The sequence below is a fragment of the Cyprinus carpio genome, chromosome A5 (assembly GCF_018340385.1).
Source record: "Cyprinus carpio isolate SPL01 chromosome A5, ASM1834038v1, whole genome shotgun sequence".
Classification (NCBI taxonomy): domain Eukaryota; kingdom Metazoa; phylum Chordata; class Actinopteri; order Cypriniformes; family Cyprinidae; genus Cyprinus; species Cyprinus carpio.
Window position 1 is genome coordinate 31,952,495 of NC_056576.1, and position 25,513 is coordinate 31,978,007.

Below are 25,513 nucleotides of genomic sequence, written 5' to 3' on the forward strand. Positions count from 1 at the left end.
TTTACTGCTTGCTGCACTGTTTGTATTTATTGTTCATACTCAGATTGAAAATATATTTCTCTGAAAAAAAAACTTTTTTTGTTTTGTTTTGTTATTATATAACACTCTTTCCATTTTCTTTACTCCGTAAATGTTTTTGGACACATCTCTATTGTTAGTAAACGAAATAGGCCTGTTTTTCACTTAAAAGCGCCGATAACAATATTTTAATAAATGGCTATAACTTGCTTGGGGAATGTTATATGTAAACAATGTTATATGTAACGTTAACTTTAGTTAGACTTAAACTTCAAGTTCTCCTGTTTATAATGATATATGGCACTTGATGCTGACTGCTAGAATAGGTCTGAAAAACAAAGAAAAGTGCAGGTGTGTCAGAAGCCCCAAAAATGTTCTAGGTCTTTATATTATGTTCAGCTGAATCATGGCTGCATCAAACTAACTCTGGATATAAACATCCAATGATATAATATGAATTGCACATGATTTGTAAATTATAGCCTATAGCGACATCTCCAATATAATTGTTAAATGGTTTGTGACTTTCATTAAAAAAGATGTTCATAAGGCAACCACAGACCTACTATTTTCTGAGAAATAGTCTGGTTTGTATTAATGATGGAAGTTTAAGTTTTACAAGAATGGATATAGTTAAAGGGCATTACGCTGCAATTGTTCTGACAATAATGTCACAAAGTTTGTGTATGAAAGATTTTGGATAAAACAATTTTGTGAAGCGGTCACTTTTTCGAGGAATATTGGAGCAGAGTTATCATCAGTAAGTACTGATAGATTTAAATCTGCAGATTGGGATAAATTTAAAGAGATATGTGAGAAAAAGTTTAATGTTAGAAAAGTAGTTAGATCAGCAAAACGAAGTCGTAGCACAATAGACTCAATATTATGCCTTAAGAATGATATAAGAAAAGCGCAAGTGAACAAAGAAGTGTTAGTGGGAGTGTTTTTTGATGTAGAGAAGGCCATGATGAGGGAAAGATTATTAATTTAACTATATAAAATTGGAATAAAAGTTAAATTGTATAACTGGATTATGTTTTTTTTTTTATTGATAGGACAATACATGTTAGAGTGGGAAAATTATATTCAAAGATTCATGCAAATGAAAATGGAAGTCAAGTCACCTTTATTATATATAGCGCTTTTAACAATACAGATTGTGTCAAAGCAGCTTTACAGTATCAAAACATGAAAATAGTGTGTCAATGCAAAAGGACAATAGTAAACACTTAATTTTCAGTTAAAGGCAGTTCATCACTGAATTCAGTGATGTCATCATCCAGCTCAGTTCAGTTTAAATAGTATCTGTGCAATCAAGTCGATGATATCGCTGGATATAAAGTGTCCCCAACTAAGTAAGCCAGAGGCAACAGTGGCAAGGAATCAAAACTCCATCAGTGACAGAATGGAGAAAGAAACCAGGGTCAGTCGGGGGGGCGACAAACCAGCAGGTTGATCCATGGTCTTTCCCAATGGCCATCTAGGAGACAAGGTCTTTATACTGGGGATCTGACTCTGGGGCTCTTCTAGTTGTCCTGGTCTCCGCTGACCGCAAGGAAATGTTTCAAGCCCTATTCTTCTTAATATAATGATGATGTTTATTTTTAATTTTTTTCTAAAGTACAAGGAAGATCAATATACAGAGATGATGGTGCATTATGGAAGAATGGAATAAATGGAAGTTATGTAGAAGGGAAACTCCAAGAGGCCATATAGGCGAATTAGAAAAATGGGCAAATTGCTGGGGATTAAATTAACAATTAAATGAAACATCTATAAGATTTTAGAGCAGGTTTCTGTGGTAAGAAACTTTAGGTTTTGGATGGATTCAAAATTGACATTTGGCATCCATATTCAAAAAAATTATGACAAATGCAAGCAGGGTATTGCTGACTGGCTGGAATAGATTGGGGTGCTATCTGACAATCACTATGGAGAGTATGTTGCAGTTTGATAAGATCTATAGACTATGACAGTTTTATATATAGTTCAACATCATTTAAGAAAAATATACACATTATACAAACTCAGGCATTAAGAATATGTTGCTCTGCATTTAGTGTATCACCAGTAGCATCTTTGCAGATAGAAATGGGGAAAAATACTATTAGAGGTATTGCAATTGAGAATGGTTTATTTGATTTCAATTAAGGGTCATGAAAATAAGGCTCCAGTTAAAAATATAATGGAGAAATGCTGGGAATTTGACTATTCAAAGTTGGAAAGCTTTGGAAAGTTTGCTGATAAAGAAGCACAGAAAATGGGAATAATTATGGAAATTAGTCCAACAGTCAAACGTGCCTATTATTCCTCCATGGACATGGTTATATCCCAGTCCTTCAGTTAATCTTAAATTGATAAAAGTAATTCTGGATAAACAAAGATGTGCTTCAAAGGAGATGGCAGTGTGACAATATTGGGACCTGAAATATTGGGACATACCGTAAGAGAGCGGTTACATATGACAAACAGCACTCAATCAGTCTTTAGGCCTACATGTCATTGGAAAACATGATAGAGGATTTTGTAGCACATGTACACACCCAGAGACAGTAATTCTGTGCTTCAGATATAAAAATGAAAGGTTAATGTTAGATAATCAAATCAAGTCATTAGATAAAAATTGTTTGTCCCTTAAAAATTTACGAAGGAATCCCCTACAGGATTCTAGGTTTTACTAGACTTTTTAAAGGCAACAGATCTAATTAAAATAATTTAGATAAACGTTTTCTTATTTTTATCCACCCTCTGTTTCGTTTGACGATCCACACTCCATTTCAGTAGATGGCGGAAATGCACAATACGTTTGCTTGCCAACCGCCACTAAATCGAAAAAGGAAGAGCAACATCCGGTGTAAACAGAGCCCGTCTACGGAGAGCCTTCCCACTCCCTATAAAGTCCTATTGTACCGAATTTTGGTTGCAGTTCCACCAGAGTTCCACTGGGGGCGATCGCCATGAGTGCAAAATGAATGGGAGTCTATGGGGCTAGACGGCTAAATTTGTCCCTTTCACCCGATTGCCGTTGAGAAATCTCAGATCTGATTGTAGGTTTTCCAAGTTCAACATGGGTTATAAGTCGAAAGTTGAAGGAACGAGTACTTATGTCCTTTCGATTTCTTACAGGTTGAGTTGTTGTTGCCCATAACACGCTAGCATTCTGCTAATGAACGTATAACGTATGACGTCATTGACATTTTAAAAGACTTTTTAAAGCAAATAAGTGACTCTAAAAAAATCTAACACTCAGCAATGTGTAATTTCTTTGCATCTCCTTTCGAATACAACATTCAAATTACTAGACAAAAAATTATATCCTGAGAAAAGTGGATTTTGAGGGGTATACCGCCATTGACCTCCATTAATTCTGCACTCGTCCTGTGAGCGCCCTCATATGGAATCAGAGTGGAACTGCAACCAGTTCAGAAGCCGGAAGTGTAGTGACAGTGAAACTTCTCGCCATATTAGACATTCTCTGAGTCTGTGTTGTTAACGGTGTAAACCATAGACAGTAAAAGAAATGGACACAGCGACCCCATTGGAACTCAATTGAGACAAGTGAAGCCCGTTTTTAGCGATTTTTTTAGCACGTCCGTTTCTGACGCGCAGACTCAAACGAAGCTTGATGACGTCAGCAACCTGTCTGACAGATGTAAACCTTCTAGTAGCTGTGCGTGAAAACTGCCATCGTTAATCTTGCAGAGACAGCGAGTTTGCGCGGGGAGTTCTTTGGTGTGAGTGAGCAGGAGTAAGTATTCTGATTAATTATTTTGTATAGCATTTTAAAATGTAACGCCAGTACGCCATATCTCTTGACGTCTCCCCGATTGCCTGCGAGCTTCTCCTCCTGTCTGTACGGTAATTTCTCTACTGTGCGACAGAGAGTCGAGTGGTTATGACGCAATCGTTAGCCTATTTTTTACAAAAACTGTTTATACGGGGCCATAATGTAACATAGAAGGTAATGGAGCCCTTTATACATTGTCGTGTATCTTTAGAAATAAATAATGGACAAACGGAGTCTTTAAACGTCTCAGATGTAAAATTATTCACTGTCAAAGTGACGCAAAAATGAATGGGAGTCAATGGGATGCTAACGCAAGTGAAGTTCTGCTACAAGATGGCGGCACGCGGCCGACTTCAACTTCCGGTCGACTTCCTTGCCCCCTGGTGTAAACACGTAATAATTTTCGTTATAATGGAAGCTGTTGTTGGTGAGGTTGTTGCCCCAGAGGATCTGGAGGTAATTTGTGGTATTTTTCCATGTCTGTTTGAAACTTAATTCTAAATAATAATAATAATAACAATATGAAACATCATGTGCGAAAACGTCCTGTCTAAATAGAATTGCCAAATGCTCTACAACCTCAAATTAATTGTCTGTATGTGAGTGCTTACAGCTTAGAGCTTTTTATTTGCCCCGATGATCAACTGAAAGCGAGTTTTTGGCGTGGACACGTTGTCAACTTTGTATTATTTTGATTTTCAGAAATTTGAAAAGAAATACAAGGCAGAGTTATCAAAGGGCTCTGTGTCTAAAGACACGCAGTTCGAGTATGCGTGGTGTCTGATCAGGAGCAAACACCCGGAGGACATCAAGAAGGGAATAGTGCTGCTCGATGGTAACTGAATACTAAAACACTATAGTTTTATCCCATTTCAAACATTTAGCAAGTTCCCACAGCGATCACAAGCCCAAAAGTAAGCTTAATTTGGAAAGAAAAATAAAATCAAAATTTTTAATTTTTTTTGTTGTCTAAGAGCAATCGGTGTAACAAAACTAAAAGTTTTTTCTTGTTAATAAATTTAAATATGAAAATGTTTTATCTTTCACCAGAACTTATCCATAAGGGTACCAAGGATGACCAGCGGGATTATCTTTTTTACCTGGCTGTTGCCAACTATAAGCTCAAGGTTGTTATCATAGCTTTTCATATGTTTTCAGTTGAAACTAATATTGGAATGATTTTGCTACTCTAATTCTCCTGTTTTACACTAATTCCAGGAATATGAGAGAGCTCTGAAATACATTAAGAATTTACTGAGGAATGAACCAGGAAATTCTCAAGCTGAAGAACTGGAGAAACTCATCGATAAAGCCATGAAGAAAGGTGAGCATGAATATTCTTTAATTATCTTTCTCATTGTTTCGTATAATCGAAGTCAATTTCTTCATTCAAGAGTGTAGTAATATTATGCAGTATCCACCTTTTTCCTGAGTAACTGATGAGCAGTGCCATGATGGATTCTAACTTACATTTATATGCTGTACTGTTCTGGTCTACATACTTTAGGAATCCTTGTAAAACAAGACTGAATTAGTTAAACACTTTTTGAATACTGCTAAAAATAAAAATGAGCACAGTGTTAAGCTGCATGGTGCTGAGCTAACCTCAGGCCACTTTGTGTCCACTCATTAAACTGTGATCGGTGAGGCAGTGACAAAAGACAGTCATTTTGACAACTGGATTACATAACATTTTGGGCCTGGAAAATACACTAATTTGACTAGAATCTCTGAGGGCCAGAAATGAAAAGCATAATACCAGTATGAGTCAAGATATTCTCGTTCAGTAAAAACATAGATAGCATTAGGTCAGGTTTTTTTAAACCTGTCCTGGAGGCCCCACATTTTGCATGTCTCACTTATTGGACACACCCAATTCAGCCGATAAGTTGAATCAGGTGTGTTAGATAAGGGACAGAAACTGCACAGTGATGGGGGGCCTCCAGGACAAGGTTACCGCTGCTATAGCCGATATAGTTCCTGTATATAAACAATCTTCTCATATATCTAGATTAAACAGGGAATTTGCATTTAACATGCTTCTCATTTGTTTTCTAGATGGGCTGGTTGGAATGGCAATTGTTGGTGGCATTGGACTTGGTTTGGCTGGATTGGCTGGTCTCATTGGTTTAGCTGTGGCTAAGAAATCTGCATAAGAGGATGAGCCGAGCCAAATCATAATGCCTTGCAAATGAGAAAAGTATTAAGCCATCTCTTGTGTTTGGAGTCATCATGACACTGACAGAGAACAGATTAACTCGCTGATGCCTTACTAACTTTTCCTCCAGATAAAGCCAGTGCTTTTTAAAGTCAGAAAAATTTCACATTTATAGCAAAACTGCACCTGTTCACATTGCTCTTAAGAAAAAAGAAGGAATGCCCACAATACCTTTTTTTTCTGTCAGGAAATGTATAAAAGGGATTTAATAATATAGATCTTAAAACATATAGCATTTAATTGTTTTAACTTATTCATTCTTTGTCTTTGTAATAGTTTTAGCTTATTTATTCTTTGTTTTTGTACAAATGCCCTGTACCATCACTGAGCATGCAAAAATATAGATATACATCAGCAGCTGTAATGGAAAAAAATATGTAATTGTTCATTAACTAATATATATATATATATATATATATATATATATATATATATATATATAATATATATATATATATATAAACGTTTTTTTTTTTAACTACCCCATTAGCATGAGCATTTTTTGTCTTAATTTCACCTCCTTAAACATTACAACTAAGTGTATGCTTAAGTCAAAACCCAAACAATCTGAACAGATTTTAAGGCAATTTGGAATAACATTTCTTTCAGATATTAGAACCAGACTCAACATTTTAGCTAAAAAAGCCTGCTACTTAAGTAGGAATCTTACTGTAGCCATAGATGCAGAAGACAATAGAGGGTGCAAGGGCTGACTGATAAAAATGGTATTGTTGAAAATGAGATGTTTTGTGTTGAAAAAAAAGAGTTTTCCTCACTTTGATGTGTTGCACTGAGATTGTCTGTTTGTATTTGTGTTTTATTTATTTACGCATATTTCAACAGTGCTTTTTGCCAACTTTGAACACATGCTGCAAATAAAACTAAACCTTGTGCTTTCATTTTTACTTTAGAATATTTAAATTTGACATTAAAAGAGGTGCTGGGTAAAATTAAGGGTTAAAGGTTTGATAAGATTATAACGTAGTTTAATTTGCTTTGTGCACAAGTTGTAAAAAGCTGATGTTCTTTTAATAAGAGGAAGAAATCTGATGGAGTAAACAATTTAATAGGTGAGAATAGTCACACGGGATACGTGTACCCCTTTTCAGGAATGAAATTGAGATGGGGGTAAAGTTTTACCAAGTGTTGGTTTCTGTGGCTCTGCCAAGTCTGGGCTTGAATTTAGTAAGAAGTAAAGTAAGAACTTTGTTATTGTCAGGCAGCTCACACTCGGCAGCTGGGGTGCATCAAGCAAGATGCTGTTTAAAAGTCCCTCGTATTCACATATAAGGTTTCTCAGTGCCAGTGCTCCAATTTATGTCTTGAAAGGATTTAATTAGCCACCGTGAGACTTTTTAAACATATCCTTTCTCTCCTAACATAGCTGTCCACTCCTCTGTTGAAGTTAAAGATCACATAGTCAGGGAAGTATTTATTGAGGTGTGATGAAGGCTTCTGTAGATATCCAGTTTTTTATTGTATGTCTGAATGCTTACAAAGCCTATAGCCTAGTTTAAAAGCAAAATCATGGAGGTGGTGTCTAATTATTAGTCAGATGATAAAACATCAAAGGTTCCTCTTTGTATCTTAATATAATGATAACAAATTCAGCTGGATGTGCATACAGAGCCAAATGAACCAATTGAACTTTTATGAACTGATTGAACTTGTCTGAAATAGCGAATAAATATTGTATTACTTTTTGGAATACTGGTCTGCATGGATGTGGGGGTGTATAATGAAATTTCTACTGCGGGATTTAATAACTTAGCATCACCCATATGTATCAATAACTTTTCATAAAGCTTCATACCTTTCATTTTAAGTAGATTTCATAGTGCTACATATTACACAACACAAAATATGCAGAACAGGCAATACACTGTAACAGCTTAAAAGCTGTATCAACATTCAACCCCTCCAACCTAAACAGTACATAGTTAAATTAAGATAAAGCACTCAGCTTTCCTTGGAACATGTTAATTCTTTACCATTGCAAATATGAATATATTGTACATGTATTGATTAGACAAATACACTTTCAAAAAGCATGTTCTCAAATATTTGCTAACTCTTTATTTTAACTATTTTTTTCTAAACATCTGAAACGGTTATATAAAGATAATCCTGATTACCTCATGACTAATAAAATGATCTCGAATTATCTAAAAAAAAAAAAGTGATCTTTTATATCATTTTTTTTATTTTTATTTTGCTGTATGGTTCTTAAGTTGATGTTACCTTATAGGTTTTCCTATAGTAGTATGCCTGCGGTACCCTATTTATAACTTCTGGCAGCTACCAAGCGTTGAAATCAAACAGCTTAGTCATAGACTGGTGTACAGTAAAATCATAAACAGCCCCTAATGTTTATTACAAGGTTAAATTCCATTTACTGGTGCAACATATCATTTATTTATCTCATGCCACCTAGAACGGAAGATCCAGAAAAGCAGAAGATCCAGAGATATGAAAGACATATTGCAAATTATTGCACTTCTCTTGGGTTTTTTGGCGTGTGGGTCTGCTGTATTATCTTTACATAATCACTACTGGAAAGTGTCTACAGACGATGATAATGTCGTCATCACCTCCGACATTTTTGAGAACCTCTGGATGTCCTGTGCAGTCGACTCCACCGGTACCTTCAATTGTTGGAATTTTCAGTCCATGCTCGCTTTACCAGGTAAAACACCTAAAAAATAAACCATATAAATTACTGTAGTAATGATAATAGTACCATCCCTATACTACTCTATTGCTAGTATTACTATTATTCATTGTTTACTGAATTTAAGAGTTACAGCCAAAATGTGATTCAGGTTTCTTTAATTTATGTAAAAAAAAAAAATAAGAAAAAGAAAAAGTGGCGTATGAACAAAACGTTTTCTACTGAGAACAATGGAATCTCAATGAGATTATGTTTGGGACAGAACATTTGGGAGTGTGATATTGCTTTTATACAGATTATACAGTACTTTTATACCATAAATTTTAAAGAAATTAATATTGAGTAACTTACCTCTAAGACAAAAACTGGCCAGTTTTAATATTATTCACAAATGAAAACAGGTATATATTTATTAATAATAATAATAATAATAATAATTGTGCTTTGCCTGTTACCAGACAGAGTGACATATTTCACACTCAGAAATTTCTCTATTTGGTCATTTCTCGTTCCCAGTTTAGTAGTGTGGGAAACACGCTCTGAGTGACGCTCTGATGCTATCAAATATAACACAATTCTCCTTTTATCCACGAAAAAAAAAAGAAGAAATGTAGACTTTCCAAAACAAAAACTCACCTCCCTGCTCTGCTTTCAGTCTTCACTGGTCTGCAACAGCAAACATTAAAAAAAAAAAGCCCTAATGCTGTTGGACTAAATAGAGTGCTGCAGAGATAACTTATTTGTAAGCCAAATCCAGAAACAAGTTAGAATTTTAGCACTTCTGGTTCCATTGTTCAAAGTTTTTGGTTAAATGGCTGAAATTTAACACAAGCTCAACATACTGTCATGTTTTATTCTGCCATATAAAATACATCAGTAATGCTCCTTTTTTTTTTAAGCTTTTGCTTGTCTTGAAAATATTGGATGCTAACATGTGGCTAAATGAGAATACAGAGGTTGTCAGGGACTTTAAATGTCATCACACAAACTGGAAAACTCACATACTCAATGATCTGCTTTTACAGTATCGCTGTATTTACAATCACGCTTGAGCAAAGTTTTTTTTTTTTTTTTTTAATTAAAAGACCGATAGAGTTGTCAGAAGCTTCGTTTATTGCAGGTGAAATATTATGTGTATCTTTATTCAAATGCATTTATACTGTGACTGTGCTTCAGATGCATTCAACAGGAAATGTCTGTAAATGTGTGAACCAAATGGTCCATAAAGTTCGAATAACAAAGGAACAGCATTCCTCAGGAACTTCTTGTAGATTGTAGGATCTTTACACGTGAAAGTTCAGAAGATTTAGCAAAAATTACTTTCATTAATAAATCATAAACAAACATACAATGCTTAACAGGTCTACTGTATTGTATTGTGTATAAAAACTTTTAAGCTAAAATATAAAAATACTAATAACACTTAATAAAGGTAGGGCTAACACTTTCTAATAACTTTCATTAATAAATCATAAACAAACATATAATGCTTAACAGATGATTACTAAATATATATTCAAATAGCTAAAATGTGGGATGGGATGTGCTTGTTAATGTTAAATAATACACTAAACATTACCTAATGATTAACAGATAATTATTTCATGTGAATTAAAATGCTTACAAATGTCATTAAACTTTTAATTCATAAAATCATGCACATCTTGGACATCTACAAATTATTTTAACAGATTTTAAAAAATGTTGTACAATTATTATAAGCTTTTGTTAATGTACAACAGTTTTGCTGCTATTATAGTGTGATATGGGTAAGATTTGGTACACATTTGGTGGTATGGGTAGGTTTAAGGGTTGGTTATGGGGTCAGCAGTGTACAGGGGTCAATTTAATTACTATAAGGGATCACGATTCAATCTGTTTATATATATATATATATATATATATATATATATATATATTTTTTTTTTTTTATTTTTTTTTTTCTTGAAAAAAATATTTCTTTTGTTAAAGTATAATTCAAGGAAAATTCTGTTTAACCCCTTAACTCACTTACATTTTTGAACATAGACTTGAAAATGCACTTTCCAAACTAAAATTTTTATAATTCATGAACAAAAACATTATATAACATGATATTGATGTACCATTTTCGTGGTAATGCAATGTCTGATTTTAAAATGGGTTTTAAAGGATGAATTTTGAGATTTTAAGTTTTCAGTTGATAAATCATTTTTTTATTATTTCTAAAGTGTGACAGAGAAAAGACGAAGGAGACTTTTTTTTGACAAGGTCAGAACTCCTGTTATGATGTAGATTTTTGAGTGTGCACTCTTGTCATAAATTAATTATTACTTTTCCTACATAATTTTCAACAAAAAACATTGGTAAAATATCTATTTAGGAGTCTTAGACCTTTCCAACGATATATAGTTTGTCATGATTAGATAAGGATTTAGTGAAGTAAATGTAGGCGTCCCGTATACGTCAGTGACAGTTAACAGGTTAATAATATACAATAGTATACTAATATAAGTGTTGAGGCAATAAAAACGTTTTGCACCCAAATTACAATGTGTATTACTGTTTATCTTTAGCAAGCTTAAAGCTAAACTTCACTGTCCACCCGTTGTTACAGCAGCTAAAAGTCCAATGCCCATAAAGATACTAAAAGATTAGTGAATGTTTATAAACATTCATTAACAAGTGATGAATAATCTCAACTTTAGATTGGGTATTGCAAAAACATGAACAATTGATTAAAACATTATTTGTAAAGATGTGCAAATAGGGTGATTTGGGACACATTTTGCCAATGACATGACTGCTCATTAAGGTAGCAATGATTAGTAAACATTTATAAACATTTACAAATGATGAATAGTTTATGCTTTAGATTTGGTACTGCAAAAACATGAACAAATGTTTAATCATTTATTTGTTGAGATGTGAAAATAGTAGAAGTCTACACAACAAATGAAGACCAAATATACAATGGAGATCAAAATTAGAGAACAACCTACAATTTTCTACATTTCGAGGTCACTGCTTAGTCCTATTTGAAGATATCCTAACAGGAGTAAAATGTCATATTTTATAAGTACATTTAATAAATTAATTGTATTCTGAAGCACATATAAAAAACTTAAATGAGATATTTAAAAAAGAACACTTACCGATACCCCCAAAACTATTGGTGTTAATCTGGCACCTGATGCTAAATTCCTTAATTATACGACAAACCCTATTTAACTGGCAGCATTCCTCTAATTCTCACTGAGATTGCAAGATGGCGGGCCGCTCTAAGGTGACTGAAACCCTTAGACAGCAGGTTGTCCAGATGAAGGCCAAAGGGGATGACCCTTTCAGTTGGTCGTTCCAAATCTGTGATTTCTAGAATATGGCAGATTTAGAATGATACTGATTCATTCAATTCCACCAAAAAGTCTGGCCATCCATGTAAGACAAATTCACGAGAAGACAAGATAATGCAGAGACTCTCAATTGGGAAATGGTTCAACACTGCAACTGGTATTTCTCACCAGTTCAGTGCTGAACAGGGTATGAATCTTAAGTTCACTTTAGTGATGAGACCAAGTTTAATTTATTTGGGTCAGATGGGAAACATTATGTTCTGTGTCAAAGTGGGGAAAGACTGAACACCGAGTGCGTAAAGAAGTCAGTGAAAGGTGCAGGAGGAAGTCATGGTTTGGGAAATGTTTTGTGCAGCAGGAGTTAGGCATCTTATACAGATACATGGCAGGGTGAATGCAAATGTTTATTAGAACCTCCTTCAGTGGTGCCTTCCCTTTAAGTATCTCCGAATATGCCTGAAATTTCCATGCAAAACAATATCCCGGTCACAAGGCAAAACTGATAAAGCAGTTCCTTGTAACTAAGAACATTGAAATGAAAGAATGAAATGGCCAAACCAGAGATCTAAACCCAAATGAAAATATCTGCAAAATCCTTGGCGACAAAGTTATGGGCAAGAAATCCACTACAGTTACCAAACTATAGAAGAGACTAGAAGAAGAGTGGACCAAGATCACATCACCGCAATGTGAGAAACTAGTGATATATATGTGCTAAAGTCATTCAAAGCAAGGGCCTCTACACTTCCTACTAGTTTTTGACAGGTGTAACCCTCCAAAATTTTAGTTGTAATCTTCTTTCGTGCTTCTGTTCTTTAATTTTGATCACTGTGGTTTCCACATAACAAAGTTTTTTGTTGTTGATGTTAAAATTCTCTGGTTATTTTATAAAATGTTAGTAGAACAGAATATTTCTTCAATTATTTTTAGGAATATTCCTTCAAGTATTTATTGACTGTTCTCTTATTTTGATCTCCACTATATGACCTTTAAAGACTGTGAGTTAATGAATAATATATTAACATGAATAGTTTGTGAAATGATTAAAATGACTAATTAAGCTATTTTTTTTTCAACATTTGTAAATGTAAAAAAAAAAAAAAAAAGGTAATATTTGAACTTAAATTTTATGACATTTGCTAGCATTCAAAAGTAAATTAACAAATAAACTTGTAATAATTGTATAATTTTTGTTACAGCCATTTGTAGATTTTTTAAAAACGGCATAAATTTAACATTTAGTGACTTAGTTTAATCATTTGTAAGCATTAACTAATGATCCGTTAATGATTTAATGAAGTTTTTAATCATTGTAAATCATGTCAAATTCATTTTGATTTTTAAAAAGTTATATGAATTCGAAGTGTAATAACATCTGTAAACATTAAGTTTACATTAAATAATGATCTGTTAATCATTTGATAATGTTTAATAAGTACATTATTAAGCATTAACAAGCATATTATCTCATATTTCTAGCCAAAAAGGTAACACTTTATTTTTTTTCCTCAGTCTATTTTTATGCATATAGTGGAGACCAGGGGGTGCTGTACACTATAAGCAGAAATATGGTATGGGTTTCTCATAACATTTGTGACCAAAAGGGGAAAAAAAAATTAGGAACCTCTCAAAACCACCAATCCAATCAGCTGTCAGACTTTTTGTAACCATTCTTTCTCTTTTTTTTTTTCTCAGGTTATATCCAAGCATGCCGTGCATTAATGATCACATCCATTGTGCTGGGCACATTCGGACTGATGGCAACTCTAGTGGGTATGCAGTGTTCCAAAATAGGAGGGGAGAATTACGTAATGAAGAATCGGATCGCTGGAGCTGGAGGTGTCTTCTTCATACTTCAAGGTAAGGACATCACAAAATGGCATCAATTACTGTCTTAGCACCTGTCATATAGGGGAGTTTGGGTTTAGTTGTGATACTTTTTCTCAGGTCAAGGTACACTGCACAGAGCACACAGAACCATTGATGAGAATATGGTAACAAAAAACAGCAAACCAGTTGTGGTCAACAGAAATTTCTGTTTAAGGAATTGTGTAAAATTTCTCTATGAAACATGTGACAACTTTCCCAACCTAACATTTATGAGAAAGTTCCCTTTTCCTCTCAGTTAAAATCTACCATCATGATCTAATTGAGTCTTGTTTTAAAGTATGTCAGTTTGACATTTTTATTTTGTTTACCGAACAGCTACATCAAATATGTTTGTGTATTGTTTTCTTATTATTATTTAAGCACTATTAGAGAACTGCCTTTGGTTAATGGGTTAACACTTGGATTAAATTTGTTAACTTTCATTCATTAGGTTTCAACTAACAGTGAAATTTTTTTATACATTATATTTTATAAAGCATTTGTTACTAGGTAAATGGTAGTCTATAAATACACTATCTAGGTTAATGTTAATTTATAAATATACTATTCATTGTTAATTATTGTTTGTTCATATTACATTAATGTATACAAACTGCAATTTTAAAAACATATTAGTATATGTAACATTAACCAAGATTAGTAAATACTGCACAAGTTTCATTATGATACCCAATTAAATATTGTTAATGTTAATGAATTGAAACTTGTAAAGTTTAACCAAGACCTATAAAGATTATGTTTTCATAATATAAATGTCTTCCAAAAGGCCTATGATATACTGTCTTGGTAAGGAGAAGCCTATGTGATTAAACCTTTTGCAGTTTGTCTCAAAATTAATCTTCATGTTTCAGGTCTGTGTACGATGATTGCAGCATCTTGGTATGCTTTCAATATCACTCAGGAATTCTTTGACCCACTTTATCCAGGAATAAAGTAAGTGGAATACAGAGTCTTTATATTAGTATGTAGAACTATTAGAGAAAATATTAAGACCCAAAGAATCACTTTCTTTTTCTCAGTTCATCATATTTGTGAGAGTTTTCTAATTAAGCAATATCAAAATGAGTAGGAGCGTTGTTTCAGACAAAATTGGCAGGTCATAATAGATCGGCAGTTTTGGAATGCCACTGCGGTGTTAGTTTGATATGTCCTTTTCTTTAGGTATGAAATCGGAGATGGGCTGTACATTGGTTGGAGTTCGGCCACAATGGCTTTATGTGGTGGCAGCTGCTTGCTGTGCTCCTGTGGAATTCGCAGCCAAGAGGAAAAAAATGAGTTTAGTATGCAACACATCCCCTGTTAAAATGACACTTCATTTCCTAACCATTTCAGAAACTCTATATTAGTTACCTGCCTAAGACATTGCCGGGACAGTGCGGCAGCAGGTGACATCTGTTGTTTGTTTTTACAAATGTCTGTGTTTACAATCTTTTTTTTTTTTCATTTTGTTTGTTTAGATCGCATCTTAAGAACTTCTTATCATACTCCTACCAGCCTCAATCCAGACATATGGTTCAGACTGCCTCGGCAACATCCAATGTCCCTTCCAGCCAATATGGACTCAATGTATATGTGTAAGAAACTTACGGAATACCTGGGATCAACAAAGTTACAGACATCACAAAACAGAGAACACATCATGCAAGACCCTTTTTATGCATTATGGTCAGAATCTGCTATAAAGCAGAAATGTTACATTTCTAATGTAAATATTCTCTGTGGTTTACTGGAGAATGAAGCCATGTAAACAGGTTATTGTAATTTTTTTCTGTGATAAAAAGTATTTGCATGCAGTAAATGACAGGCCACTGCTTTCAAATGCTCATGTCACGCTTTTGTGTGTTCATTTTGAAGCGGAATGATGATCTGCATAACTCTGAACAGTTAAATGCACCCGCACCTCAAAATGTGTTTATTATGTGAAAGTACAGACTCAATTATGTCTTGACAGGACAAAATATCTGGGCCCGTATTCACAAAACATCTTAAGGCTAAAAGTAGCTCGTAACTCGCCAATTTAGGAGGAAATCTTAAAAATAATAGGCATGTCAGTCCTAAATTTAGGACTCCTAAATTTTTTATCTTAAAGTATTTCTCAAAGCATTTTAGCACTAAAACTAGCTCCTAAATCTCTGAAACCTTAGGCGTAGTGAAGAGGAGTCACTAAGACCAAACCACAAACTATTCCTAAAATGGCTGTTGCTGGCAATCTGCCTCGGAACGTAAACATTTTTAGAAATATTTGACGATAATGAGCTTTTATAAAGGTATCACCTTCGGTTTTGAAGGTTATCCCAACTCCAAATTTTCCTTTGGTTATGTCCTTGTTTTCATTAACCAGTTGGGCAAGAACAGCTGTGCTTGTGTCCAGTTTGGTTTTCTTTTACGTTTGCATGTCTTACTATCAGCCATGATTATTCTACTCGGTTTAATAAAAGGCTGTTTATATGCATATTTACTATTTGTTTAGAAGAAGCATACATGTAAGAGGCTGACAATTAGATGAACATATACTTGTTTAATTAGTGACTCTTAGCCTGCATTTTAAAATATTTATTTGGATGTGGCAATTAACATTTTTATTTTTAAACCTTTATTTTTACTCTAAAATATTTCTATGAATAAATCTCTGACAGTCTATCAGCCAATCACTGTGGGTATAGTTAGTAAGCATGCTGACATCATCCATAGCAATGAGGTCAACCCTGCCCTTTCTCTTAGCTTAAGACTTCTCTCTTTTCTTTAGTAAAAGTTTGTCTCAGCAGCTTTTTGAATAGGTTATAAGAGAAAACTGTTTGCTAAAATGCAGATAAAATGTTTTGTGAATACTTGTGATAACCTCTGCTGGTGATATATAAGAGGGGAAATTAGTGGTGAAATGATAAGACAAATATGAGAAAGATTATGAAAGATATTCAATATTTACACACAATGTGCACCACTTGCATGCAAGCAAAAACACAAACAAAAAGGTACAGTTTACATCATGTTGTTATTATTCTTGTTTCAACATAGAGGACCAACCCACTGTGTATGGAATTGGAGTTCCCTAAAAAATAAGGAAAAATCCATTTGGGGTGAATAACTCCAGCTAGAGTGGATCTTCACTGCCATCTCTATATTTGCAGACAAAATGTGTGTATGTGGAAACTACATTCTCTGTAGTCCATATGGTGACCCCAAAAGTCTCTAAAGTTGTCAGAGTCCATGGGTGGTCATCTGAAGGCTGTCAGATTCCACTTCTATAGAAACCACATGATGGCCAGGGATCATCGCCAGTCCCAAAACTCTGGGCTCACCTTGTGAGAAAGAATCTGTGCAAATTTTGATAAAAAGACAAATTAAGATCTGTAGACTCCCAACTCAGTTCCAATTTTTGATTTTACTTTTGTTATAAGTAAAGCTACACTTTACGTATTACTACAAGAAAGTTCACACAAAATGAAACTTTACTGTAAATTTACTCACTCGCAGACCCTTTGAGAGTCAAAAAAGTAGATACAGGCAACACAAAATTAATATAGTGTATTTAAGTAATACTGCGCAATACATCCTGTTTTTCTCTGACATTTTATGGCCAGGATTTCTAAATATCCTAAAATATCCAGGTTTTGGCTATGTTTTCCGGATGATGTGCTCGCTACAGTCCTCAAACCTTGTATGTACACGTATCCACCCCCCCCCCCCCCAAAAAAATGCTGACCGTCATATGTCGAAAATCCCGACCAGCACTTAATTTCCAGTGATATCATTTACTTGACTGCACAGATACTATTTAAACTGAACTGAGCTGGATGATGACATCACTGAATTCAATGATGAATTGCCTTTAACTGAAAAATGAGTGTTTACTATTGTCATTTTGCATTACTGACACACTATTTTCCTAATTAATGCCGTACAGTTGCTTTGACACAATCTGTATTGTTAAAAGCACTATATAAATAAATCTGACTTGACTTGTCTATGTCTGGAAACAAGAGGGCGTATGGTAACCCTAAATGAATACCTCATGACTCTTGATGATATACTGAGGTCTTAAAAAGTGAAGCGACTTGTCTGTACAAGAAACTGAACTCTGCTGAAGAAAGTCAGTCACCTACATCTTGGATAACCTGAGGGTAAGCAAATTTTCATTTGTGGGTGAACTACTCCTTTAAATATGAGATATAATTAGTAACTGCACTTTTTCGGGAAATACTATAGTATTTCACAAATACAGCATCACCCCACTACCAAATTAAGTGGTGATGATCTGTAGAAGTCTGGACCCTTGCCTCTCCTCAAAAGACTGAATCATTTTAGAAGTTTCAAAGTATCCATGGCAGAAATAGTTTGTGGTAAGTCTTTGATAATTATTAGATTGTAGTTCAAATTCCTGACAATATACAGCAAAAGTAGACTTGCATAAACAAGCACTACTAATAACAGTACAATAACGTGATACTAAACTTTAGTGTCACGTTATTGTACTTTATCAGCACTTAGGTACTCAGTATTACTCTTTAGTGACTATAGAGTAATATTTAGTACCTAATTGCTGATAAAGCATAAGGTGTGTGTCCAGGGTGCACTGGGTACCTGTGGATTTGAGGAACTCTTGTGCAGATCCCAGGATGACGTTGCAGTCTCTGTCTGTGCACAGGAAGAGTCCCACCAGCGTGCGCCCGTCTGTCATCCGGATCCTCATGCTCTTATTGAGGAGGTTCTCCAGCTTCACCGAGCGAGCGAATAAGCAGACGCCTCAACCTGAGACACAACATATGATTTACATCGACCACAGAGTTAAAACATATTAAATTAATTGGATGAGCATATTTAACCACGTCACTCTTCTCCTTTTTAATGTAATCGTATATCATAAAGGTTTGATAACATCAGAAGTATTCGATTAAAAAAAAGATACTCATGAAGCACCGACATAAATGTATCATAGTGCTTACTAGCATTAGCTTCAGCGTTAATATTTCACTGGCCCCTTATGTGACAAAGTATTCAGACCTCAGTTTGCATTTCCGTGCCGTTCTCCTCGCGTTCTGTTTCCATTTGAGCCTTCTTGATGTTAAAGTCTTTGTATAAATGCGAATCGAATGGAAAAGAGATGGTGAATGCTACTCAAAGAAGCGATCTGCTCCTTCTTCTTCTTTTACTGGCGACTCGCAATCTTAAAAAGTGCACTACTGCCATCTACTGTGGGTTACGGATCTTCTCTCACCAGATCTATTAGGACTCTTGCTGGTTGTTCAGCTCTTCCATCTTATATATAATACTGTATATAGCTTCTTTCATTTAAATTAATTCCCTGAAAATCCAGTATGCACAAGAACCCATACAAACTCTTAAATTAAATAAAAATATCAAAAATATATTTGTTTCAATCTGTTAAGCATCCAGACTTAATAGTAATATTATTAGTAATTAAAATTAGTAATTCTCCTGTAAACACTGAAACTTGATCTGATTTCCTTTTTTCCTCTCCTTTGGATGATGTATGCAAACCCATACTTGACCTTTCCTCGCATCTTTAGACACATCTGTAAAAACCTGATTATAATGTTCATAATTAGTCCATAAATACTCCCTTGTTAACTGTGCCTCTAATGCATTTTGACCCTTATTTTGTCTTGCTTCCAATAGGAATAAATCAACATTTGGTTGTGAATGCAACATTTTGGCAGTGTGAATGCAAAAAGGCAGCAGCAACAATATAAAGCAGTGTTTCAAATGTGATTATCATAGGTATTCATCCTGTTCACTTATAAAATAAGGTTTTCAGGTCTGGGCTTTGTGCAGGCCAGTCAAGTTCTTACATTCTTACACATTGTTTTATGAATGTTGCTCTGTGCATAGTGTATCAGAAAGCTCAGTTTAATTACAAAATGTCTAGGGACAAGTGCAATTTGAAGCTGAGGACAGAAGCTTGAAATATTCCAACTACTAATTACAAAACGTCTTTTAAAGATGTCAAAAATACTTTGCATTGAATGTTGGTGCAAAATTAAACATTGATTGAAACTAATTAATTAGAATATCATTATCAATATTTTTATTGTTCTTGTTTCAATATTTTTTAAACCTTTTCTAAGATTGAAGATATGGTCTTAAAACAAAGCAAAACTATTCACTAAGTATTACTTATGTCATTAACTGAACTTGTTACATGTCTTAATGTTCTTTAAGGTGCTTCCTGTGCTAGATTATCCAGAGCTATTCCATGAAAGCGGAGAAAATGCCATCCCTCTTTAGCTGTGAGGTCCTCTGCGCCTTTAGACAAATAAAAGTCTAGAGAGGGCTTGTTCCAGTCTAGTACAGAGAACTGTAAACGCACACAATGCTGCTCTTTGGCCACCTATAAAGAAACAAAAACCACATTTACCTTTTTACATTAAAACCATACTGATCATTAATAGAGATAACTAGCCACAAAATACCATAAAATAAATTGAAATATCATAATTCACAGATTTACGCAGATAATATAAAACTACAGATTAAAAAAATAATAATATTAAAAACTTACTTTGGCAACAGTTGCAATTAAAGCCTTTCCCATGCCTTTACCTGTAGAATAAACAGAGATGACTGAGTTCTGCATTTTGGATAAAACTCTTCAACTGATTGATGAAGTATACACACCTCTGTACTCTGGCATCACATACAGATCTTCCATATACACAGTCCTCCCTTTCCAAGTGCTGTACGTATAGAAGAAGAGAGCATAGCCAACCTTGGTATGTCCTGTGGGATGACAGTTTCTCTAAAAATACTTGTGAAGACATAAATATAAAGTCTTAAAACCTTATAATACTCCATTTACTGTGGCTGTTAATTAGTAAGGAGTTAAAACGCAGTAAAACTGTAAGTTCATGCATCCATCTCATGAAGGTGCAACCTTTGAGCTTTGTCATAGCAACTGAGGTTAATTACAGCAGGGTGGCACTTTCGTTCACAGTTCCTTGCTGGTGGAATGATCTACTTCCCCAACCCTATCTGGAATGCCAAATACCTGATAATATTCAAGAAACACCTGAAAACTCACCCTGCTGGAGAAATAAATAAATAAATAAATAAAAAACTTCTTTCTCTATGCTTTCATTATTCCTTAATCCATCCCTGTTCTTGCTTGCACTATTCCTAACAATGTCTGAAGCTTGGTATTACTAACACTTCTTGTGTTTACTGCCTTTTTATGATGAATTGCTTGTTGCATTCCTCATTTGTAAGCCACTTTGGATAAAAGCATCTGCTAAATGAATAAACGTCAATGTAAATGTAATGAGCAAAGATCTTTCTGGGTTCAACTTATAATTCTGACTTTATGGCACAAAAATCCTAAAATATTACATTACATTACATTTAGTCATTTAGCAGACGCTTTTATCCAAAGCGACTTACAAATGAGGACAATGGAAGCAATCAAAAACAACAAAAGAGCAATGATATGTAAGTGCTATAACAAGTCTCAGTTAGCCTAAACACAGTATACGTAGCAAGGGCTTTTAAATAATATAATAAATAAAAAGAAAACAGATAGAATAGAAAAAGAATAGAGCAAGCTAGTGTTAGAGGTCTTTTTTATAATTGTATAATAAATGAAAAGAAAATAGATAGAATACAAAAAGATTAAAAAGGTAGTTAGATTTTTTATTTTTTATTTTAAATAGAATTAGAATAGTGAGTGAAAAAGTTAGAGGGTCAAATAAAGATGGAAGAGATGTGTTTTAAGCCGATTCTTAAAGATGGCTAAGGACTCAGCTGCTCGGATTGAGTTGGGCAGGTCATTCCACCAGGAGGGAACATTTAATTTAAAAGTCCGTAAAAGTGACTTTGTGCTTCTTTGGGATGGCACAATCAAGCGATGTTCACTTGCAGAACGCAAGCTTCTAGAGGGCACATAAGTCTGAAGTAAAGAATTTAGGTAAAGGGGTGCAGAGCCAGTGGTGGTTTTGTATGCAAACATCAATGCCTTGAATTTTATGCGAGCAGCTATTGGTAGCCAGTGCAAATTGATAAATAGAGGTGTGACGTGTATTCTTTACGGCTCATTAAAAATTAATCTTGCTGCCGCTTTCTGGATTAATTGTAAAGGCTTGATAGAACTGGCTGGAAGACCTGCCAAGAGAGCGTTGCAATAGTCTAGCCTGGACAGAATAAGAGCTTGAACAAGGAGTTGTGCAGCATGTTCGGAAAGAAAGGGCCTGATATATAAATATCTGGTGAGAAGTAAACTACATTTAATATACTAGGTTATTTCAGGTAAACCAAAGAATATAAGTTATTGTTGGCCATATTCCTGCAGTTTTCTCTTGACATTATGTTATTTTTGTCTTTTAGGAGTCATTACCATCTTTAGACTTGTGCTCCTCCGGTACCTCAGCTACAAGACACTGGTAAAAAGGATTGGGGCCAAATCCATCCCTCTCCAACTCTAAGAGAAAACCAGTAGAGTCAGACATAGTAAGAAACGTGACTTCATTTTAACTTTAATAACTTTACATGTATCTGCTTGTTTAATAACCTTTATGGGATATCTTCACTTGGTCGGGCATCTTTTCATAAACGGCCAATTCCTACGATAAAACATTCAAAGATAATCGAAAATCCTGCTGCATTCAACACATGCTTAACAAGTTCTGAATGGCTCTCACCATAATCATGCGCGCTATATCTTTACAGTCTTCAGGTTTGGCTGCACAAATAGTAAACCTCATTTTGCATAGGCAAACAGGGTTTCCTGATTTCCTCCACTACCGTTGATCAGTGAACAATTTTACACTAAAAAGCCGACTGTACTTACGTCTCAGTCCAAGAGAGACGGAGAAGCGTCTACTTGGAGAGACGTGTTCAAGAACGTCAATATGTCACAAATTTTGCGCAGCCTCTATCGGCAACCCATTCTCAAATCACTACTGCTTATGTCGTCATTTTACTTTTCATGCTTAACGGTATAGAATATATAATACAAACAAGAGAGATATGCAGTAGTGTTATTAACATTAATGACATGACATGGTGACAATGGACAATGTGAAGCAGGTTGTAATTTCCCGGTGTTCTGTCGATTTGTCCTACCCTTTCAGATTTTGCTACAGTCGGTAATACGATTAGACAACGAAAAATCCTATTTCATAATCAACTGAAGATTTTATGTCTGTCTGTCTCGTTTCCCGCGGTGTTGTACAACTTATGCTGTATTGATAGTTCACCCCAGCCATGCCATTTGGATTTTTGTTTGTTTGTTTGTTTGTTTGTTTTTACACTTATCGGTTTGCAAGCAGTAACATGCAAAAAGAAAGGAAAGTGTTACTGTGATAGAAGCATTAATAATGTATGTTTTTGCTTCGATAATTCAAAAATATATAACACTGAAGACATTGCAGGAGTTATTACAGTTAAAGCTTAAAGTCGCATGAAATTAAAATTGACTTTATTTACTTTAGCGCACTTTGCAAGTCTTGATGTGAACAATTAATCCGTGCAAGCTGATCCGATGAAATTTTTTTTTGTTTGTCTTGGTAATCTTTAATCAAAATCTGAACATTTGCTTCCGCTCTGGAATGGCGTTCCCTCTCTAATGACGTCAGTTTGACGGCATGGGTAGAATATCCTTAAACACGACCCTCCAAACCTTTACACATTTCAAATAATATTCGCTTGGTATTAGACCTCGTCGATTACCCACATCTATATCCAGATGAGAGTTTCATTCTTTTTTTAGACTTCCATAAGGCCTTCGATACTATTGAACATCATTTCCTATATTCGGCCCTAAACAAATTTGGTTTTGGTGATTTCTTTATTAACTCCATTAAAACTTTATATTATAATGCAAATTGTTCAATCAACCTGCGTAATGGCACCTCACCCAGATTTAATCTCAGTCCTGGTATCAGACAGGGATGCCATATCTCTCCATATTTATTTTTACTTAGTTCACAACTTTTTGCAGACCATGTTAAACCGAGTCCTTTAAGAGGAATCACTGCAGTTGGCAGTGAAATTATCATAAGTCAATTAGCAGACGATACTACACTTTTTTAAAGATGCAGGAGAAATACCTTTAGCCCTTAATATTATCCACACGTTCTCTAAAGCTTCAGGGCTTTACTTGAATTTAAATTAGTGTGAGTTATTGTCTCTTAAAAACAATAATCTTCTGTCAATTTGTAATATTCCCATTAAAGATGAAATCACATATTTAGGCATTAAGATTGTAAAGAATGAAGAGGAGTGATGTAAAATTAATTTTTCACCAGTCATTGACAAAACAAAGAAAAAGTTAAATCAGTAGTTACTGAGAGACCTATCCTTGAGGGGGAGAGTACTGATCACAAAGGCAGAGGGCATATCAAGACTTACGTATGCAGCGCTATCCCTAGCAGTTAATGATAATACTTGTAAAATTATTGATAAAATGCTATTTAACTTCTTATGGAAAAATAAAACCCACTATATAAAGAAATCTGTGGTTATGAACTCAACTGAAAATGGAGGCCTGAACTTCTTAGATTTTACCACCCTTAATCACACCTTCAAAGTTAACTGGATTAAGCAATTCCTTAAAAAACCAACATCTGTCTGGAATATTATTCCTCAATTTATCTTTTCATAAGTTGGTGGTCTTCAATTCCTTTTACTTTCTGACTACAGTATTACCAAACTTCCTTTAATACTACCTTATTTTCACAAACAGATGCTTCTTTCTTGGAATTTAACCTATAAACAACTTCTCTCCAAACAGGTGTTTTATCTGGAATAATAAGCACATTCTATATAAATCTAAATCTTTATTTCTTATGAATTGGTTTTGTAATGATATAATTTTTGTCAGGCAACTTTGTAACCATGATGGTTTTATGTTGACCTACTCTGAATTTCATTCTAAATATAATATTCCAGTTACTCCTAAGGATTTTGCTGTGGTTATGGATGCTATCCCCTCTGGTCTAAAAATTCTTCTTAAAAATACCTGTCCTCTGCTCTCTCCATATACTCATTGGATCCTGCTGATACTGAAATAGGCCGGATCTGTTTCTCTTCTCCCTGTATTAAAAATAATAATCGTTGTATACAGGCTTTGTTCCAAAGGGATATTGTCTCCAGACCTGCTATTATATCATTCTGGAACGGATGTGCTGATAATTTGTTATGGTATAAACTCTGGAAACTCCCACATAAATATTTAATTAAAAATAAAATCAAAGAAATCTTGCTTAAACTTATTTAAAAATATTACCCATGTAATTATTTTCTTGTGAACAGATTTAATTGTGATATTGATACATTGTGTACATCTTGTGATCTACATGATGAAACATTTTATCATTTATTTTGGAGTTGGAGTTGTTTTGTTCTGTTCCTTTATTAAGGCTCATATCATGCCCAGCTTTCAACTGTGCTTTAAAAATGTATTTGTTTTTTCTCTTATGACAAATCTTACCATAAGGAATATTATTTAATTAATCTGCTTTTGTCAGCTAAATTTAGTATTCATAAATGTAAATTTGGAGGAAATAAGCCTTTATTTTTAATTTTAAGAGTAGAAATTTTGCAATACCTAAATACAATATTGGGGCTGAAAAATAAGAAAGCTGCAA

General features: G+C 34.4%; 4 protein-coding genes across 4 annotated transcripts; 2 read left to right on the plus strand and 2 right to left on the minus strand.

Moving 5' to 3' along the window:
* Positions 1-3,441: 3,441 nt before the first annotated feature.
* On the plus strand, positions 3,442-6,922 carry LOC109067359 (mitochondrial fission 1 protein-like). Its single transcript, XM_042756913.1, has 6 exons — positions 3,442-3,513; positions 4,189-4,261; positions 4,508-4,640; positions 4,856-4,932; positions 5,024-5,129; positions 5,864-6,922. The coding sequence occupies exons 2-6, from the start codon at positions 4,217-4,219 to the stop codon at positions 5,959-5,961; spliced, it is 459 nt and encodes a 152-aa protein (XP_042612847.1). The 5' UTR covers positions 3,442-3,513; positions 4,189-4,216; the 3' UTR covers positions 5,962-6,922.
* A 1,501-nt stretch (positions 6,923-8,423) lies between these two features.
* On the plus strand, positions 8,424-15,735 carry cldn15b (claudin 15b). Its single transcript, XM_042756915.1, has 5 exons — positions 8,424-8,709; positions 13,722-13,886; positions 14,768-14,849; positions 15,078-15,191; positions 15,374-15,735. Exons 1-5 carry the CDS (start codon positions 8,493-8,495, stop codon positions 15,492-15,494), a joined length of 699 nt encoding a protein of 232 aa, XP_042612849.1. The 5' UTR covers positions 8,424-8,492; the 3' UTR covers positions 15,495-15,735.
* A 1,074-nt stretch (positions 15,736-16,809) lies between these two features.
* Positions 16,810-19,086, minus strand: naa38 (N-alpha-acetyltransferase 38, NatC auxiliary subunit). Its single transcript, XM_019084315.2, is given in 4 exon segments — positions 16,810-17,230; positions 18,498-18,635; positions 18,638-18,665; positions 18,918-19,086. Coding segments are annotated over 4 exon segments (327 nt in total). The 5' UTR covers positions 18,963-19,086; the 3' UTR covers positions 16,810-17,114.
* Positions 19,087-19,768: 682 nt separating this feature from the next.
* sat2b (spermidine/spermine N1-acetyltransferase family member 2b) lies at positions 19,769-22,780 on the minus strand. The gene is made up of 6 exons (XM_019084314.2): positions 22,565-22,780; positions 22,435-22,486; positions 22,261-22,344; positions 20,553-20,654; positions 20,437-20,477; positions 19,769-20,265 (listed from the first exon to the last, which is right to left on the minus strand). The coding sequence occupies exons 1-6, from the start codon at positions 22,625-22,627 to the stop codon at positions 20,092-20,094; spliced, it is 516 nt and encodes a 171-aa protein (XP_018939859.1). The 5' UTR covers positions 22,628-22,780; the 3' UTR covers positions 19,769-20,091.
* Between the last annotated feature and the right edge of the window lie 2,733 nt (positions 22,781-25,513).

Coding starts and splice junctions, on each gene's coding strand:
- cldn15b (XM_042756915.1), top strand. CDS start 8,493: ATGAAAGACATATTGCAAATTATTGCACTTCTCTTGGGTTTTTTGGCG. Junction 8,710..13,721: donor GTCCATGCTCGCTTTACCAG/GTAAAACACCTA, acceptor TTTTTTTCTCAG/GTTATATCCAAGCATGCCGT. Junction 15,192..15,373: donor AGCCAAGAGGAAAAAAATGA/GTTTAGTATGCA, acceptor TTGTTTGTTTAG/ATCGCATCTTAAGAACTTCT.
- sat2b (XM_019084314.2), bottom strand. CDS start 22,627: ATGAGGTTTACTATTTGTGCAGCCAAACCTGAAGACTGTAAAGATATA. Junction 22,345..22,434: donor AGTGAAGATATCCCATAAAG/GTTATTAAACAA, acceptor GTTTTCTCTTAG/AGTTGGAGAGGGATGGATTT. Junction 20,655..22,260: donor GGAGCACAAGTCTAAAGATG/GTAATGACTCCT, acceptor GTCATCCCACAG/GACATACCAAGGTTGGCTAT.
- LOC109067359 (XM_042756913.1), top strand. CDS start 4,217: ATGGAAGCTGTTGTTGGTGAGGTTGTTGCCCCAGAGGATCTGGAG. Junction 4,262..4,507: donor TTGCCCCAGAGGATCTGGAG/GTAATTTGTGGT, acceptor TTTGATTTTCAG/AAATTTGAAAAGAAATACAA. Junction 4,933..5,023: donor TTGCCAACTATAAGCTCAAG/GTTGTTATCATA, acceptor CACTAATTCCAG/GAATATGAGAGAGCTCTGAA.